The 18,923-nt window shown below is 42.7% G+C and overlaps 1 protein-coding gene across 1 annotated transcript; it reads right to left on the minus strand.

Annotated features, from left to right (window-relative positions):
* Window positions 1-814: 814 nt before the first annotated feature.
* Window positions 815-18,262, minus strand: oafa (OAF homolog a (Drosophila)). The gene is made up of 4 exons (XM_086126247.1): window positions 17,715-18,262; window positions 3,571-3,705; window positions 3,293-3,473; window positions 815-1,437 (listed from the first exon to the last, which is right to left on the minus strand). The coding sequence occupies exons 1-4, from the start codon at window positions 17,928-17,930 to the stop codon at window positions 1,163-1,165; spliced, it is 807 nt and encodes a 268-aa protein (XP_085982373.1). The 5' UTR covers window positions 17,931-18,262; the 3' UTR covers window positions 815-1,162.
* Between the last annotated feature and the right edge of the window lie 661 nt (window positions 18,263-18,923).

Consider the following 18,923-nt stretch of genomic DNA (forward strand, 5'->3'; position numbering starts at 1 on the left):
TGCCCACCCCTGACCTACACACACATAGCAAAGGCAGAAATATTAAGGCAGATGCTCACAGGAAAAAGGCCACCAGGCCAAATGTTTGTCTGTTTTGGTCCCACAAGTTTACTAAGTTCTCTTTGAAGAATACATTCTTAGTGAGCACAGATTTGAGTTGTTTCACCGTTTAGACAGGAAGTGAATGTGAGCGTGTTAAAAATGGCCATATGGTGGCAGTATAGGTACTTCTAAGGCCACATTGCAGTTAATGAGCGTGTGAGTGCCAAAGTTCATTGCAAACAGTCCTTCTGAATAGAGACTCTTTTCACCCACAGAAACATTACACCCTTCTTTTGGACAACCTTTCGTTTGACTTTGGCACATTTTGCCACACACTTAGAATCAGGTGGAGGCATGAATTCCATTATGATGGGTTCAAGTGGTCAACCGAAGACTGTCCTATTAAAAGATTGGAAACACAAAAGATGCACAAACGGAGGCGTTCCAGGATGAGTTTGAATACTTGTTGTTTAAGGATCTTGGGTTGATTAAGACCTTGCTTTGAGGCAGAAGAGGAGGGAAAATGACATCATTGAGATAAAAAAAAAGAAAAAAAAGGAGTCCAGGAATGTCCATATGCGAGCAAAATAAATAATCCAGCATTGGGAAGTGGTCCCCCCACCCCCCCCAAAAAAAAAACGTATCGACATAGCATCACAAATTATAGATAAATTAACGGTTACGAACATAACAAACATTAACTTATTCCAACAAACCTTAATCGTTTGTCCTGTGTGTGATTAACCCCCCCCCCCCCCCCCCGACCCCCAAACATCCACTCCAAAACCACAGTTTGGGAAACCCTGACCATGACTGCTGAGAAGTGTTTTTTTTTCACAGACTTTGATGAAGGCACATCACCATCCAAATTTTCCTTCGGTTCTGTTCTTTTTTGGCTGGTTTGTCCTCCATGGCGACAATAGTCTCCCCTCAAGATTGAAGGCAAAAATGACTAGCGCTGAGTGATTTTTTTTTTCCACCCTTCTCCTTCCAAAAAAAAAAAAAAAAAAAGCCTCTTCCCAGCATGAACATCTGGAACTCTCCACAGCTCCAACTGATCCAGTTTCACTCATTATCATATAAAATGCGGCCCAGGGTTGCTGTGAATAGACATATCTAACTAGGTCTCCTCATCCCAGAGGCATAGCTGTTTTTGCGAGACGTAGTACGTAAAGTGGTAGCCCTTGCTGCAGCTCTTGATGCCACACTTGTAGGTGGAGCCCTTGCCCATGGTGTCGCGGCTCCGGCAGTACTTGAGCAGGCACGGGTACCATTCTAGGCGCAGGCCGTACGAGCACAAGCACGGCTGCCACAGGTCCTTGGTGGCGTGACAGGTCTGGAATTGGGGCACCTCGGACGTATGGGGCAGCGCCTCAAACATGGAGCCATCCACACCTGCAAACAATGAATTACAAGTTAAGGCAAATTACCATTTAAGTGGGTTGCCGAAAACAGGGTCTTTAAAACTGGAAAGTCATTAATGGCAAATTACTTTTTAAAAGAATGTTTTCCTGCAGTAAATGTATGTCGATTTACCGATAATTTCGATAGAAATTGTTGACACTTTAACCTCTGGAAATGCTACCACGATTGAAAGTCAACACTGAGGTTTCCCGATACTGTACGTCGATCGCATCACATGATCCGCATCACGGGAAGTTATTCGCGGTCAACAGTCTGAAATTGCAGCTTGCGATCAGAGCTCTTGTGATCTATCTTTTATGATTATTCTGATTCAAAGTCTGTTCATGTACAATTCACCAATGGCACTGGCAAAGAATATGAATCCGAAGCACCGGGAAAAGCATTTTAAAACGGTACATACGATCATTTCTGCACTTAACACGCTGTGAAAGTGCATCCCCGTGCCTCCGCGTCAGGTCTCTACTAAGGTAGGCAGTGATTTCCTTTTCAACAACTCACAAACTCTTGTGTAAACTATATTTTTCTATTTCATTCACGTTTGGGGCCATTACGGCTGTTGCTCATCATCGCGTGCGTATGCGTGCACGTGTGGTAACGGGTTGATTGGTTGCTTGAAAAATCGATCTTCGGTCAAAAAAGGTTGGGCATCCCTGCTGTCAATGTGTCCAATTGAAATGATCTTTAGAAAGGTAATTCATTTCTTTCTAAATAATATTGTGTCAAACTGAGTGCACTCGTGTACTAATTGCATGATGTATTTTATTAAGTGTGGTTGATTTCGGTCTTGAGCAGAAAAATGTTTGGGCAAGCCGAAAAGTAGCTACAACAAAGAGGGGGGTTGGGGAAGCTTTATCATGCAAAGAAGATGCATCTGTGATGGCCTCTACAGATAAGGGTGGATAACCATGACCATCTGCAATAGTCTCCTCATTATCATGCTGCTGCAAAGGGACAACAATGCTGCTTTCATGCGCATTCTCCTCACCCTGACACCATTCGGATTTTACTGTGCCGATGCGGAGGCAAGCATCTACATGCAAACGCTTTCATGTGGTCTTTACATGTTTGTAAATTAGGGCCGAGCGATTTTGAAAAAGAATCTAATGGTGATTTCCCCCCCCCCCCCCACCCTTTCAATAGAGGTCCTCTTCTCATGTTTTATTTTCATCAACACAGGCAATAAATTCATATGTATGACAATATTTTGGTCTTATATGTTGGCTTATGCTAAAACGAAGGCAAACAAACCATAAATTGATGCGAAAGACATTTATTTTTCGACGTGAATGACTGTGTTCGTTAACTTACTAAACTGTGACTTTTAGTCTTAAGCATTCATGACGACAACTTTACCAAAACTCATGGGTTGTGAACATAAGTCAGTCATAAGTGCAGAGCGCAACGAGTCCACTTTTTAAGCAATTAACTCTCTTTTATTTCCAAATAGCATACTTGGGATTTGAAAATTGCATCCTGCCACACTGCGATGTCCATTTTAATTCATTGAATTAATTGTTCGGCCCCTTCGAACGGTAAATAATAAGCACGTTCTCCCTCCAACGGGAAACAAGGACGCTTATTAGGAATGTAAACATACTCAAATACAACACACCGCTTTATCAGTGAAAGCACAATCAACACGTAGATAAGTCGAGGAGTCATGTCATGTCAGAGTTAAGAGGAGAGAAGAGCCTCGGCGATAAGAAGTGGAGATGATAGTGTTATGATAATAAAAAAAAAAAAAGTGCGAGAACAGAATCTAATGGAGACATCCCATGGATAACAGGAAAGTCGCAAAGGTAAACAAAGAAACGCAACGTCTGACCTTTGTCCAGCCAGTGCTTGACGTCGGCCTCGGTGGTGTAGATGGCCTCGCGGGCCTCTTTGCACATGTTGTGGATGTGGCTGCTCAGCTGCCAGGCCCGGCTCCCATTGACAGATGCGCTCATGGTCAGCTGCTCCAGGCCGCGACGCTCCTCTGCCAAGCGAATGGCATGCGGGTTTTTCTAAGATAATATGTATGCGCGCACGCAAGCACGCACACCCAATAAATCAGCATCCAAAATGTATGTAGTCGCCTTTTATTTTGGTGCCACGTGGTACCTGTCTGAGGCGTGCCATGGACTCGCTGGGGATGATCTCATTGCGGCCGAGACGGGAGATGAAGCACAGCGCCTGGTACTGGTTCTCTCCTCTTTCTAGCTCGCCCAGGATTAGCGATCGGAATATCTTCAATTCCTGCCAAGAGAATCCAGGGATGAGCGATGTGGACTTTCCATTTCCATTTAGAATTGTGGGTTTCAATAGGACTTCACAACTACGTGACTCGGTAAACTGCAGTAATATTAGTATTTTTCACAAAGGATAAAGAATATACGCCTGTGAACAATGTCATAATTGTCTGTCCGTGAGTTACTTCACTATTTGTATACAATTATCCCTTGCTGAAACTTCCGAAACCATCATTTTGCATCGTATTAACATCTTGGTGGATTGATTAAATACACCATGTGTAACACTTTTAGTTTCATGTGAACACTTAAACTGGAAATGGCAATATGCAAGCAGGCCCCCTTTTTCGAAGAAATATTGCTCACTATCTACTGTTTGTTGTTGACGTTCTTTGCCAGCATTGAGCGCTCGCAACTCAAGAAAAAAAATACTGTATCATACTCATGGTCCTCCTCTGTGAACCAGGAAGTAGATGTAGGGATGAAAAAAAGCGATAAACACATAGGAATTGTCCAAATCAAGTCTGAATGTCTTTGCTTCTGTAAATACTAAAAATATGCAAGCCTGGAAATGGGGATAGTGGAGAATCCACGGGGGGAGTAACCTTGTTGCCATTGGCACGTACGTGCAAGATTTGGCGCCAAAGCCAAGGCCATAAAGAGTTCTGTGAGAGTGCATGCAAAGGCTGATGGGAAGCTCCAGCTAGGACAGGGACCTGTCCTCCCATTCATCAGACATTCCCCCCTATTTCCCTTCTCCCCCCGCCAGACAGACAAACTGTCCCGAAACACTCCTCCTCCGCTTTTCACACACGTATATGAAGCAAACAGGCTGCAGAGGAGGAGCTTTTAGTTTGCAAAAGCAGGAGGGACAAATAAACATCCCCCTGATAACCCTAATGAGCCGCACTCCCACTTCCTGCATGCATAACAAGAATGCTAAGCCCCCCCAGAAGCATTTTTACGACTCTGCTTTGCATTTTCCTCATTCGGCGAAGCATTTTTGGGTCTAAAAGGTACACGATAAAAGCAAACATCATCATGTGGCACTATTTGACCTTTTAGAAGCAAATTGCTGAGCAAATATTGATTTAGGGGCTTCATGCGCCATTAACTTCAGACATCTCTGTGACAAAAAGGCAAGGAAAATGCAGGAAGTTAAAATGCTCTGATCATTTAGCTTTGTCTACGTGTGTGTGCAAGGGATACAAAAATCCACACATCTATGCACCGAGCAAGAACTGTTTCAATGTCAGTGGAAATATAAATTAAAAAATATGGATAGAGGCATTTTTTCCCCCTTAAACTGCTTGAGTCAAAATGAAAACATTCCGCTCCACACAATCACAATAGAAATGTCCTATTGGGAAAAAAAACACACAAAAAAAAAGTGCAAAGTGGAGTCTGTTAAACTCTTTCATTTTTATGACACTCTCTTTGATTAAGAAAGTACTCTAGCTAACTCGCATACAAAAAAAAAAAGAAAAATCTGTATTCAATGATTAAAAAATGTGTCCTGTGACTGACTGGCGACCAGTTCAGGATGCAGTCCGCCTTTCGCCCAAAGTTCGCTGGGCTAGCGTACTAAGAGCAGAGGATTTAAAAACATATGACTGACTGAAATAGGATGCCAAAAAGGCAGATAGACATTTATGACAGACAGACATTTAACACACCATTTCCCTTCTAATTCAGGAGGACTACAGTTTCAGGACCTCCCATATTGTGCACACATGCGGCTACACTAAGAGTTTGCGTGTGCATGGCCGAGAAAGAAAAAAGAAAAGGGCAGGCATTCATGTCAGCCACATGGATGTGCCTCAGGCCTCTTTGGTTAATTACAGAGGAAAGAGTAGCGGTACCAACTGTGTGTGGTTGTAACGTTGCTGAAGTGAAGTGACTACAGTTTGCACACAATCTCCCGTGTCACAATGAGTCCACATGAATGATTGTCTACTTCCATGGTCCACCATTTGGATTTTGGCCAAAGGGCTTAAGAATAGGCTGCTGTTAGGCAACTTTTTCGAATGACACTCACAATGGAGACATTCAAAATGAGCAGTTTAACCTTTTCCGACTGGAATTAATGACGCTACATGAAACAGCAAAACAATGTATAACAAAATCTAATGGCTCAAGAGATCTTGTAGGCAATTTTATTTATATATAATTATTTGCAACATTGTCGTCAATTTCATTTTTTTTTTTTGGACAAGGTGGAACTAATGGACTGTTTCCATGTCGTTCGTCTGTTATATTTCAGCAATTTAGAGATGCCAATTTGCTTCTAGAGCACGGCCAATTTTCCCACAAGCATGGTGCAGACCCCTCATTCTGACATCACTCCCTCACTGCATATAAAAGTTTAAATGGAGTGTTTTGCCCGAAGGGGATTCAGTCTCTTAAAAAAAAAAAAGGAGAAAAAAGGAAAACAGTAATTATGTCTTTCAATCTTAGTAGTTTAGTACACGTTAAGATAATAATCAGTTGGGCTTTTGCAAGCAAACATGCTTCGAACAATGACATCATCTTGTTCCTAAATAGCAAGACACTAGCGGCCAGCTTCAGCTGTTTGCTTGGACGAGAAGGGCGTACGCTGGCCAAAACCAGCGCTGCCACTAAATTATTCACAGATAATATCATGGAAGAAGTAGGATGAGAATGAAATGTGCAGTGCAACCGTGAACGGAGAATACGCCACCAATACATTCATGCAAACTATGGCGGGAACAACATTAAAAGGTCCCGAATCTAGTTGTGAATGATTATCGAAAGTTACGACCAGAAAAATTGATGTTTGAGGCACTTTCAAATAATATGACCTGTACTGCGATATGTCTCTTCAGATTTGCCATTGCTGTGCTACCGTTAGCCTGTGCTGAGGTGTCGTTTGTGTAAACGCAACATGGAAATGACTTATTGGTACAGCAACTCTTGAGTGCCATGAGTCAACTTTAAAGGTTTCGACAATTACAAGCACTAAGAAACAGAATGAAAATAGTTCAACAGGTATGTGAGACAAATTATTTTACGCATACGATTGATGCCTTCGCCCACCCAAATATCTCGCTTCTTGATCTCATCGACAGGTATGAAGATTCACCTGTCACCGTTGTGAGAAAGATTAAAAAAAAAAAAAAAAAAGAAGAAAAATGGTGTAGCCTTGGGCTTTTCCCCAGCAGAGAGCTACAAATGTCAGCACAGCTATAAATATTTGACACAATGAGAGATTCCTCAGAGTTGCTTCCTCACACCCAAGACTTTGCAGTCAAACCATCGCTGGCCCGCAGCCAAACACAGGCGGGCATTCATGCAACCGCACTAGTGGGTCACACTCAGACCTTTAAAACAGGAGAGAGCCGGCCGGGTGCTGCTTTCATTGCCGGTTACCTTTGGTGGGCAAGATTATTTAAGAGGTGCACAAAAAGCCTATTCAGAGCCTCAAAGGGTGCCATTTACAGGGAATATTCTCAGCCACTGTAATCGTAACCTAGCACGGCCTACTCTTGTCAAAACGAATTATTCAATGCAACATTAATGTTTGAGCGCTCCAACATTTGTTTTAGTTCAGCCTTTTAGCAAGGACAGTCATTGAAAATAAAAACATACACGCATTCAATCAAAACATTGGGCCGGGAGCTGAGCAAAGCACCATCAAGTTCTCTGATGCTCAAAGTTTAGATCATGATAAGGCTGATGGATGGTCCCTTGGGAGTCCTGATGCCTCAATCTGGATAATGGGGCAGCTTTGTAGCTAATTGACCATGCCTGGAATGTTTATTTGAATCATGTGGTCAATAAGCGACATTAAAAAAAAACAAACAACAACAACAATACTCCGATGCTCTACATCTGGCATCGAGTAGGAGTACAGACCTCGGCCAAGGCCAAACAATTCAAAAACATTATCTGTCTGACTCAGTGTGACTGTTCCACTCCAGTCCAGTTAGTCCATCTTTTGGATGTGTTCGTGTTAATGCCTCACTTAAATCTAAAGCAAGCGGACGGTCGGAAAGAAGTTCAAATTTTCAATTTCATCCAAATCTGCAGTGCCACTCGTCAGCAAAGATTCCGATCTGTCAAGTTTTTGCGACAGCCTTTTGCGCCACCTGGTGTATGGCTCTGTAATCACGGGTGAGAAAAGTAGGTCGTGCCAGGTACTATTTCTGACACCTGGTTTGCCAGGGTTCCAAGCGGACACCAAAAGGTGACATAAACCAATGTAAGTCATTCATTCAAAAACAAAGACACAGCTTGTCCCATTTCTGTGCCAGAACACTTCAGTATCAACTTTTGCACCAGATCGCCGTTTCCTTGTCGACCTTAGTGACCCTTGAATCAAATGTGCCTTCTTACAATGGTGAACGGCCACATTGTAAGAAGCAAATGCAGGAGATCCTCATACTCTCGTTCAATGCGGTCTTTGAAATTTTTTACCATACTGGAAAACTGACTGATATATGTCTCATTAGGTGGGGGGGGAAACAGAACTCCAACAATGCTTGAAACATGATTTGAAAACTACAAACGAAGCAATTGAAAGCTTCAGGAGCACAACGCCTTCCAGTTGCCCCCTTTGGGCTTCTGTTTGTAGAAAGCTGACACGATCAAATGTTTATCCAAGACCTCCGTGTCCCAACTAAATGTCTCAGTTTGCCCTTTTAAAACAACACACAGCTTTGAGATGTTTGGTGATGGGGGGGGGGATGTTTGCTTTGGTTGCCCACAAGGGCGGTCCTAAACGAGAACTCAGGTGCAAGGCAGGGATTAAAGATTGTGTCGGGAAACAAAAGGAGGTGGAGTTGGACACAAAAGGAGTGGAGTGGGGGGGGGGGGGGGGGGGGGGGGGGTCGCTCCGTGCTAAGAAATGCTTGACTTGAAGCTAATTACAGAGGCTCTGACGGCAGGAATGCGCAGTCACATTTGGGCTGGGTCACACCTGGCTGTCCAAAGAGCAAAGCAGTTGGAAAACACTGGAAGTGGATGAGACTTAAAAAAAAACAACGGAACAAGAGAGGTGCTCTCCCCTATGGCTTTTCTGTTCTGTCAACAATGGGAAGTAACCTTTATTTATTAAAAAATAAATCTTGCCACACAGAATACAATTGTCTCACCAGCGGATTGGTTGGTGGGAAAACTTTGAATTCAGGAAATGAGACAGCTCATAGGAAAGGAAATGAAGTAGCTAGATAAGGATTAAACAAGGGAGATGGCTGTTGTCCCATACAGCCTCTGACTTGCGGCCTGCTACTTTCATATCCTGTTGCACCACACTTGAATAGATAAGCGTTACAACAATGAGAGCCTGTTTTATTGTACAACGCATTTCCTAAATGGATTCCAAATGTCTTTCATTGACTTACATTTATGCATTTCTGGCCTTATTAAATGATGTTCTCCCCCCACATGCTGCTCAGGGAGGTTACACACAAATAAGCCCAACACTTAAATAAGGCAAATCTCAGCATTGCACAGAGACGAATGGTATAGGTTAAAGCACTTTTTGTTGTTGCCAACTGATTATAACGCTTGTTGGGAGCCACATTGAGTTCCTGTGGTCAAAGGGGGATCTGAAACAGGTGCACCAAAATCGATCTTTCTCCAAAGCTTTTTTTTCTCCTTCTCCTTTATCCACAGCATTACAGAAGAACATCTGGTCTGCCGGTGGGAGGAGGATGAAGGATAAAGACATCACTCGGGACCGTTGGGGGGAGGGGGGGCTGCCCAAAGGATGTCTTTTTCGCCACTTTTTTCTTTTTAGTCACCAGGCATGAGCAGCTAAGTGAAAGGAGGATGGGAGCTGGTTGAAGCGGTTTGATTTATGTTTTCATATTAAATTCAGATATGGCTCGGAATCTATCAAGGTCCGTGAGGAACCATTACAATGCCTCAATTGATTCCAGGACCTTTTGACATGTCTGTGGATTTTAAAAGATGGATGCAAAGTATTGTTCGACATAAAGAATTATAACACAGCAGTGAAACTTTAAATAAGATTAAGATTAAAAAAAAAAACATTTGTCTCACAATGGAGAATTTCGCAATTTACAGCAGCAAAATTTGAAAGGAAGAACGTAGAAAAACAAAAAAGTATTTGCATGCACAAAATAAATTAAAAAATGAACTGTACTCAGTACAGAATGAAATATAAAATATAAGATCTAAGCATATATGCATCTGCAAAGGTGGCTGTGCTATTTCAAATTTAAAGGTCAAACACAATTCAATATAACTCTTCAAACATATCCCAAAGGAAACAATGGAATTAATCCATCCCAGGTCTCAAACTTAATGAACTGTACATGCAATTTTCTGTCAAATTTAACCTTCATACATGTATAAGCAGATTAGAAAATTGATGGACGGATATATTTTTTCCACCATTAACGATCATCCAAGTGTAAAAAGAAGACAACTACAATTGTGAAGCATAACAACTTTGATTTAAAAAAAAAAAAAGAAAAAGTGGCACATGCATCACAGCAAGCCTGTCAGCTTGCGAACAACAAGCAATTGACTCCGGGGCCTGCACTTGTTTCATTTGGTCAGATTCTGACTTGATGGAATTTTGAAATGACAATGTAATAATTCGGGTTGAGGTCTAGGATGCCTTTTGATTGAAGAAAGCCTGGATTTGATCACATGAACGACTTCACACATCCACGAATATAATGAGTCACTCAGGGCTTTAACAACATTGAGGTGAATTTACGCCATGGTAGTGATGGAATCAACACTTAACTTGCTTGTTAAAAAAAAAAAAAAGAAGTCAAAAAAAGTCTGTGCAAGTGACAAAGAGCGATGGTGTTTCAACATTGAGTCAGAGCCACATTGTGGTGAAGTGACAGTCATGCATGGGAAAACGCTGAAGCTACATAGCTGGCAAGCACCAGCATTTCTCACCAAGAGGGAAAAAAAAGAATGAAATGGACAGCAAGAAAGTTACAGTGGAAAAAAGGAATACAATAAACGGGAGTCACAAGATGGGAAAACTCAAAGACCTAAAATGAGACAGTAGCCAAAACTGTGTCATAGATATTCAGGGAGCCAATCTAGTCCCTGCAGCTCTTAATATCCCCAGACACATTGTGTGCTTTACGGCGCATTATTCCCAATGTATTGTTGCAGCAAAATGGGCGTATCCATAACGCTTTGAACACAATCAGGATCGAAAAGACAGCTAACCGACGCTTGAGAAACAATTCATTTTTGTTGCTGTGATGAAATATGAATTCCTATTGTAAAACAGTCAACATCATCAGTGCCTTTACACATCTGTTGCAGTCTTGGCTGATTGCACCTTTTACTCAAATATGTGTAAATTTTGCATGTGTTTGTTGAATCCGACATACGGTTCTCTCAAACACAACAATTTTAGAATATGAAGTGCTGCATTATCATGCCGCATCTTACTTCTCTTGATTCTTCACTGAAGTTGCTGTCCCGCAGCGGTGTCACCCATAGGCTGAGTTTTCCTTCATCTGACAGTAGAACAGCTGCCTTAGTTGGAGCCGATCAGTACAGAGAAAGAGCGACGGGGCTTAAGAAATACCGTGCTTGCCAGATAACCTGCCGCCACAGCTCGTGGTGCGGCCGCCTCCCAAGTGGAGTTCATCATCACTTTTGCAGAGCAGAATTTGCAGTTTACTGTTGTCTTCTGTCTTGACCTTAAAGTATCTCCACACAGATGACATGACAAGGCTCCTACTTCACCTGCTCGGGGGTATACATGGGGCTGGTAAAGCGTTATAGTATTGGAGAATTTTTGCGACGGCGAGTACAGACATGTAGTATCGGTACAATACAGGTATCAGTGCATTACTTTGAAAATTGCTTTATTTGAAAATGGTGATGGGAAGTAATTAGCACGTTTTGCTGCAACGTGCTAATGTAGGAAATTAACTTCATATTTTTAATTATTCATTGACCAGCTCAGAAGTGCCACCATGACCAGCTTGCTTATTTGAAAATGAATGCTTCTGCTGTTCTAGAACGGCATGGATCATTGACATCTGAACATGTGCGAATGTCATGTGACCAGTGACTAAACCCCTGGCTTAAGAGTCTTTTGTATTGCTAACAAAAGACAAAAGCCATTTTCCAATAGGTTGCCATTTCCACTAAGGTCAACAAACAGGCGCTATAGGAAAATAAAAGTTAAAACAAAAAAAATCTAAAGGTATGTCACGCGTTTCGATTTTTATGGAGCTCACTTTGTAACTACTCAACTGTATCGGGGGTTAAAATGGCGAAATCCGCCTCTGCTGAACAGTAAACATCTGGTATAAAGTTATGAGGGAGTTCAGCGTAAACAGAGGGTGATTAAGTGCTGCGGCCAGAGATCTTATCAGCAATCTTCCAAAAGTTTACCCAACGCTCAACGGCAACACCAATTCCACATGTGTGCATGCCTTTGCAGTTGAAAAGCCCCTAAAAGCTGCATTAGGGTGGCCAATCAGTTGCAATATTTAACTTCACCTATGATAAAAAATTGCTGTGGTCTAAGGCCCAGCTTGAAGCAAGCTGTGAAGTTTGGCTCAGTTCGGTGCAGTAACCAACCTCAAACAAATGTGAAAAGGCACTCCAGATTATTATATACCAGCATTAAAAAACAGTTCATTTTCCATAATGACTTCGTTGACATGCAATCAATATTTGGGTTGACGCCGAAATTCAGATTTCGGAAACATTCTGAATAACATGACAGTTACTCATGCAACGTTTTGACACAAATAAACGTAATTTCCGCTTATTACTTTCTACCATCAATAAAATACATTACATTCATGTAGGTAAATGCTGATCGGAAATTTCGCAATTTCTTTACATTTTTTCTTTCTACGCTGGCTATATGAAGTGTCAAATAAGTGTATGCTCATACTTATGCACTTTTGGAATAGAAATAAAAAGTACACGTATACGTTTATTTTTGTGTGTGTTTGTGTTTACATCTGAGATAAATTTGCTACAGTGAAAAGTCCCCTGTTCTGAAACATTTCTTGCTGCAAACATGATTTCGTTGTAGAGGAGTTTCACTGTTGTAAGTGGTATGTCACGCATAGAATTACTTTCTGGACTACAAAGACCAAAATTCCTTGCGGATAGAGAACGAGCATGCGCAGAACACAAGACAATGCCTCGCTCGAAGGAAGTCACCTGACCGAGTTTACATGATCCAATATTCAGGTTAGAAAAAGGGGTAAACCAGTGGTCTTATTCGGGTTTAAAAACAATTGCACACGGTTACATTGCCTGTGAAAATCCGAATGTAAATGTAATATCCACTTTAGAGATTGTTAAAAAAAAAATCTAATAAGGTCAGTTCAAATGAAACTGTTGACTGGCAATACGTAGCCTACAAAACTAGCAAGTGAGATCAGCGTTTATTGCTCCAAATTGCACCCTGGTGAATAAAACGCATGTGGCGCACGGTGGAAACGTGGCTTTGTAGCGTTTTTTTTCCCGAGCAACACCCATATCATGTTTCAGAAATGTCGCCAAAGAGGAAACTATTCAGTCCAATCAAAATTAACTTCATCCTGATAACAAGGTGAAAAAGCTGGCTTTTTACTCCCCGCTTGAAATGCAACTTGCATATTGTCGGCCAAAGTGTTGTGCGTAATGCGCCAAGTGTTTAATATCACTGTTAAAACACTTTTCTTCCCACGCGCTACGAAGATTCATGGCAGCTGGAAGTGACAGTTCATCCAACTTTCCGTAAATCTTGGAGATAGTGCAAGCAGAGCTGAATAAAAAACATATGGGGGGAACGAGAACAGGAAGACGTGAGTTTAAAAAAAAAATGGAAGGGGGGGTTGACCTTGGACTGGAGCAGATAAAACAGCAGAATACTACAGTCATCTAAGAGGGTCTATTTCAAATAAACAAAACCAGACGTGCGTGTGTGTAAGGGTGGGGGCGCAAGAAAAAGGGGTCCCCCAGCCTGCACACCCCGACGATGCCTCTCAGCTCAAAAGTTCAGACGATGTCCCTTTATTTTGGAGAATAGAAAGCGGGAATGGGAGGGGGGGCACCAATTATTGGGGCGATGGCCTCTTCTCCCGCTCTCCTAAACTGCAAATTAGCCGTTTTGGTTAGCCAAGCAGACGCACTGGATCAAAAAGGTCAGACATGCCCACTTAATCCTGGTAAATTCTCCCTTTTCACATCTCACCAGGCTTGTCAGCTTCTGTGGGGCGGTAACCAATCACATACACCACACACCCATAACCACACACTCCCTGCATGCTCTGGACTTGTAGCTTCCCCAATTGACATGTCTCCCAGCGGTCATTTTCCACAGTAAAACACAGCGTCATCTTTCCAAATTTGATTGCTGCTCAGGGAAAGCGACACTGGATCGACTCGTCTACTTTGAGAAAAATGCTAATATGGTCTCCGATCACAAGCGCCGGGCTTGGATCGAGGTTTGGGAATATTCAAGGGAGTGAGAGCTGTAAGGAGGGGGTGTGGGGGGGCGGGGGTCTCCCAAATCTAAGTAGGAGCAGCTGTCTTTTACCTCTCTCAGGGAAAAAGATGAACGAAACTCAGTTATGCTTAACTTCAGGGGGTTGGGGCTTTTAGGGCGTATTTTTGCCACATTGTAGCCTAAGGATAGGCAATCAACTTCTCAGAAGAGGCCATTGTGGTCTAACCCCAAGATGAATGTCACAGGCTGTAGTTGCCGTACAGAAAAAAAAAGTTAAGTATTATACCCTTAGCCTGTTACCCTAAAAATGTTCCTGCCTTTGTACCAGTCACTTTTACAGCTTGGGAACATATTATACATACAGTATGTAGCATTTGGACCCTGGAAAAGTTACAGTTTGAGTGACACTGGAGTTCAGCAATCAGCACTATGGAGTACAATCATGTAGCTTCTATCTTGAGGAAGAAGAATAGGCAATTACTTCTTAGATTGGTGGTCAGCTGAACATCTGAAGCCATTGTGGAGTCTTCAGTAACAAGGGAGTCAGGAGTTAATGAGGAGTCTGTGTGCGTCTATTGGTCGGCTGGTCATTGGGGTGGTATCCTGCCTTGGGCAATTTTTACAGTCCTGGAAACATTCTGCTGCAGTAGTCCAATGATTACATAGGGAAACCAATGAACTTCAATTATAATGTTTTGGGACTGGGAAATGGTGTAAATAGGAGTTAGCAAGTGCAATCAGGAGATTGCGGTTTGAATCTCCACTGGAACGTTTCTATGTGCACTTGAAATGTTGTAACGGTGCTTGTGTGGATTTTCTCCGGGTACGCCGGCTCTATTCCACTTCCCCAAAAGGCGCTTCTTCGGGTCAAATGAAGAATTGAAATTGACCATAGGTGTGAATGTGAATAGTTGTTCATCTCTGCGATTACCATCGTTTACCACCAGTCCAGACTCTAACCCGCCCCTGGCCCAAAATCAGCTGGGATAGACTCGAGTTATCCATGACCCAAATGAGAATAAGTGCTCCAGAAAATGAATGGGTGTTTGGTGTTGTGGGTCTAAAGTCTGGCTAAATATACAATGGTTTGTCTCCTGGGTGGTACTCTTCAACTGACTTGTAACTATTTCTGACGGTCTTGTAGTTGGCAGACTTTAATAAGACTGACCACTGTCAATCCACCATTTCAGACAGTCTTAATGCAAATGATCACAGTTTCATTTGTTGTTCCTGATTTCCAGTCTGGCGAAATGTACAATGGTTCATCTCTGGGGTGGTGCACTGAGCCTTCTATTTTTTGATGGTCTTGAGGTTGGCAGGATTTAATATGAGCTGTAATATGAAGGGCCGGCATGGCTGAGTGATAGTGATCGACTCCCAAACCAGAGGTTGGGAGGTGCGATCCCATTGTGACCAAGTCGACGTGTCATTATGCAAGATACTGGAACCATCAGTTTGTTTTGAGGGGTTTGTGGTCTAAGACATGAGTAAACAATACAGATTTTACTGGGCTGTAGCTCATACCCTTTTAAACAAGTACGTCAAATGTGGCTTTAGTGATACAAAGGAACCGATTTTCTACCCTTGACACTTGTACAGCTTAGGAACACACTTGTACCTCAGCTCTTTTTGTACAGTTGCCTCGAGTACGATAATAAGCCCTATGAAATGTAGTGGTGTCATTTGTACCTTAAAGGACAGAAATTGATTACTGCTGCATCTCCATTTCTAAATCAGCTGCAGGGTTGACAATCACTTTGATCAGGAAGACTGCAGTTGATCCCAATGTTGGAAAAATGTAAAGTATTCGATGAAACATGCATGTTTTTCTAATGTGGGAAGAACCCGGAGAAAACCTGTGCAAATATTGGTAGGATGTGCAAACTCTAAAAAGGAAAGCCAGAGCGCAAACCTCAAACCTGTAAGGCAGACGTGCTAAAACCACTCGTTCACCGTGCCGCCCTTTGCCCCACGAATGGAGGCAAATCTCTCTTTGCCCAATTCACTGATTCCCAGCCAGTGTGCCATGAGAGACCCACAGGTGTGCAGCAGGAAATTAGACAATTTCGCTAAATTGGTCTGCAAACTATTGGTTACATCTAATGCATCTATGTTCATCTAGCGATGCCAGTTAACATACACTATTCACAGCCACAGAAAATCCTCTTTCACTCAAAAGGATGACAAAAGGGGGTCGGGGGGGGGGGGGGGGGGAACAACCTGCAGGGCGGCACTCCTGTGCTGGGGTGATAGCAACGCACCCCAAAATGTATTAAAAATGCAACGTGAAATTGGTTTCTGTTGCATCATACATGACATATCAATCAGTGGCATTTATATGTGAAATATGTGCCACTCTCGAAAGGAGAGGTGCCTATTCAAAGCTCAAGTTAATGCAAATTGACATGTCGACTGGGGAAGATTAACTTGCCTCAGCATCGTAGGCATCAAACACACAGTCAGGGACCAGATATCCGAGGCTACAAGGACATCATGGATGATAAAGGCAGACCAGAGTGCATCTTTTGGAATGCATGCTAGGAAGAAACTAAGTCAATATTATTTTTGTTTTTCATGGAAAGGTCCCATGGCATGAAAGTTTCCACTGTCAATATATCACAAGCTACTGGGATATAACCTGTTGTTAATTGTTTGCTAAGCTGGGGTTGTGTAATGGGTGTATTCAGTTGTTCGGTACGAGTACTTTTTGAGGTCGAAATGGCATTAAAAGTTTTTAGATGAGCTCTTCCAATCAAAACTGCGGTGTGCCAGTATGTTCTTGTTAAGTCAGTTTTGAGTTTTAACATATTTCCCATGTTGTCATTCAGTCTTTTACACACCAACCTTAAATTAGAAAGCCACCACGGACCAAACAGAAATGCTGCTGGCATAAAGCCACGGTCAAACTCTCTTTAGAGCAATTGAGGCAAAATTGAGCACACATTGGGAGTACAGTATGACCACTATCAGTGGCGGTTTTTGGCATGCGTGTGGCCGCACAGGGGGCAATTATGGGCATTTGTCATCTGTATGGGAAATTTTGTGCCCCCTTTGTGGAGTTGCCCTCTGTAGTAGATGCTTTTTCAAATAAAACCCACTTTATCAACTCAACACTGGCATCGGTGTTTCATAACACCCCCAGTGAAAGGATCATTCTCTTCAAAAACTAACCTCAAAGTCATCAGTAAAAATGAGGAAAAGCCCCTCACAGAGCTTTTAGTCAAAGGGGAAATATTTTGTTTGTTTGTTTGTTGATTTATTGAACATATAAAACACAACACAACACCAAATTGACAAAAGTGAAGGTAAGCAAAAATTGTAAAAAGGAAAAGAAAAAAACAGTCATCATCACAATTCTATGTTCAAAGGAGTAGGAAGAAGTAAGAAACTTATCTAGTTAAGTAGCAACATATGAGTTGATCCTTTTTCTATCCAAAATTAAAGGAAAAAATCAACACATCATCAATGCTTTTTATCCTTAGGTGTACATACTCACTCTTGCATATTTTTATATCCATTTTCTCATATTCACAATAAATACTACATGTCATGAATACATTTAATAAGTTGAAATCAGTTCATCTCACCCGTTTGAAGTCGACCATAAAGGTGATGAGGGTGCCGTCTCCTTGCTTGAACTCCACCGATATGGAGTCTTTCTCGCTGTCCGCTTCCAGGACCTCTTCGGTCACCAGTCCGTCGGTGAGCCGGACCCGAACCCTCAGCTCGGAGCCAAGTCCCAGGGCGCAGACGACAAGCAACGGGAACAGCAGCAGAACCTTATCAATCGCGCTCGCACACATCCCCGAACACGCAGAAGCGAACCCAAAACGAGGAAGATTCGAGGCGCAATGTAAATGTGCGCGTTCATATCTAAAATCTGCTCCTCACATAACGTTCGCGTTTGAAACGGCGCTCAATCACTGCAACTTCACTTGCGGCGACTTCCCTTTTTTATTCTTGTCCATTGAGAGGCTTTCGGTTCCGAGATCATGGGTTCATCGGTCCAATGGTAGCACGTTGTTGTTAGTCTGTGCTCACAGAAGTCAACTTTTAAACGCGTGAAATCCAGCAGCGTCGTCACTTCCGAGCTCCACACTGCTAACTTTTACCGTGTGTGAGTGTGGCGTTGGTAGTAAACTCTTAAAGCCACACACGCACGCACGCACACACACTTACCCCCCCCCCCCCCACACACACACGCGCGCGCGCGCGCACACCAGTTTCTCTGCCCATCCCCCTAAAGAAGGAGGCCTCTCATGTGATCCTCTTTCTGCACTCTCAACTAATAATACCCCTCGACTGAACACTTTTTCTCCCTATTCTGTGTACAGGTACACGTATTTCTCAAACGTTTTACCAAGTACGACCCTAAAACAAATTCGACTACACTCTCCGAGTACCACCATAGTGACTCATATTAAAATACAGCAGCAGAAAGCCAAAATAATGTTTTATTCCCCCAAAAATAGGAGACCTGTATGTGATATTGCGATAAGCCACTGTGACATTGTCCAGTTTAAACATCAACCCTGGGCTTGAATATGAAGGGGGGAAAAAAAACTGAACGGTACTTTAACTATTTTCAATGACAATCTATCGCACGTTCACCTCACAGTGCAGAGGTGCAGGGTTCGATTCCGGCTCCTGCCTTGATGTGCGGAGTTTGCATGTTCTCCTCGTGCCTGTGTGAGTTCTATGCGGGTACTCCGGTTTGCTCCCACAATCCGCAAACATACATGGCAGGCTAATGGAGTGCTCTAAATCATACGGCCCGCGGGCCGGAACCGGCCCCC

The sequence above is a fragment of the Hippocampus guttulatus genome, chromosome 12 (genome assembly GCF_054856545.1).
Source record: "Hippocampus guttulatus isolate MCC_2025c chromosome 12, RoL_Hgut_1.0, whole genome shotgun sequence".
Classification (NCBI taxonomy): domain Eukaryota; kingdom Metazoa; phylum Chordata; class Actinopteri; order Syngnathiformes; family Syngnathidae; genus Hippocampus; species Hippocampus guttulatus.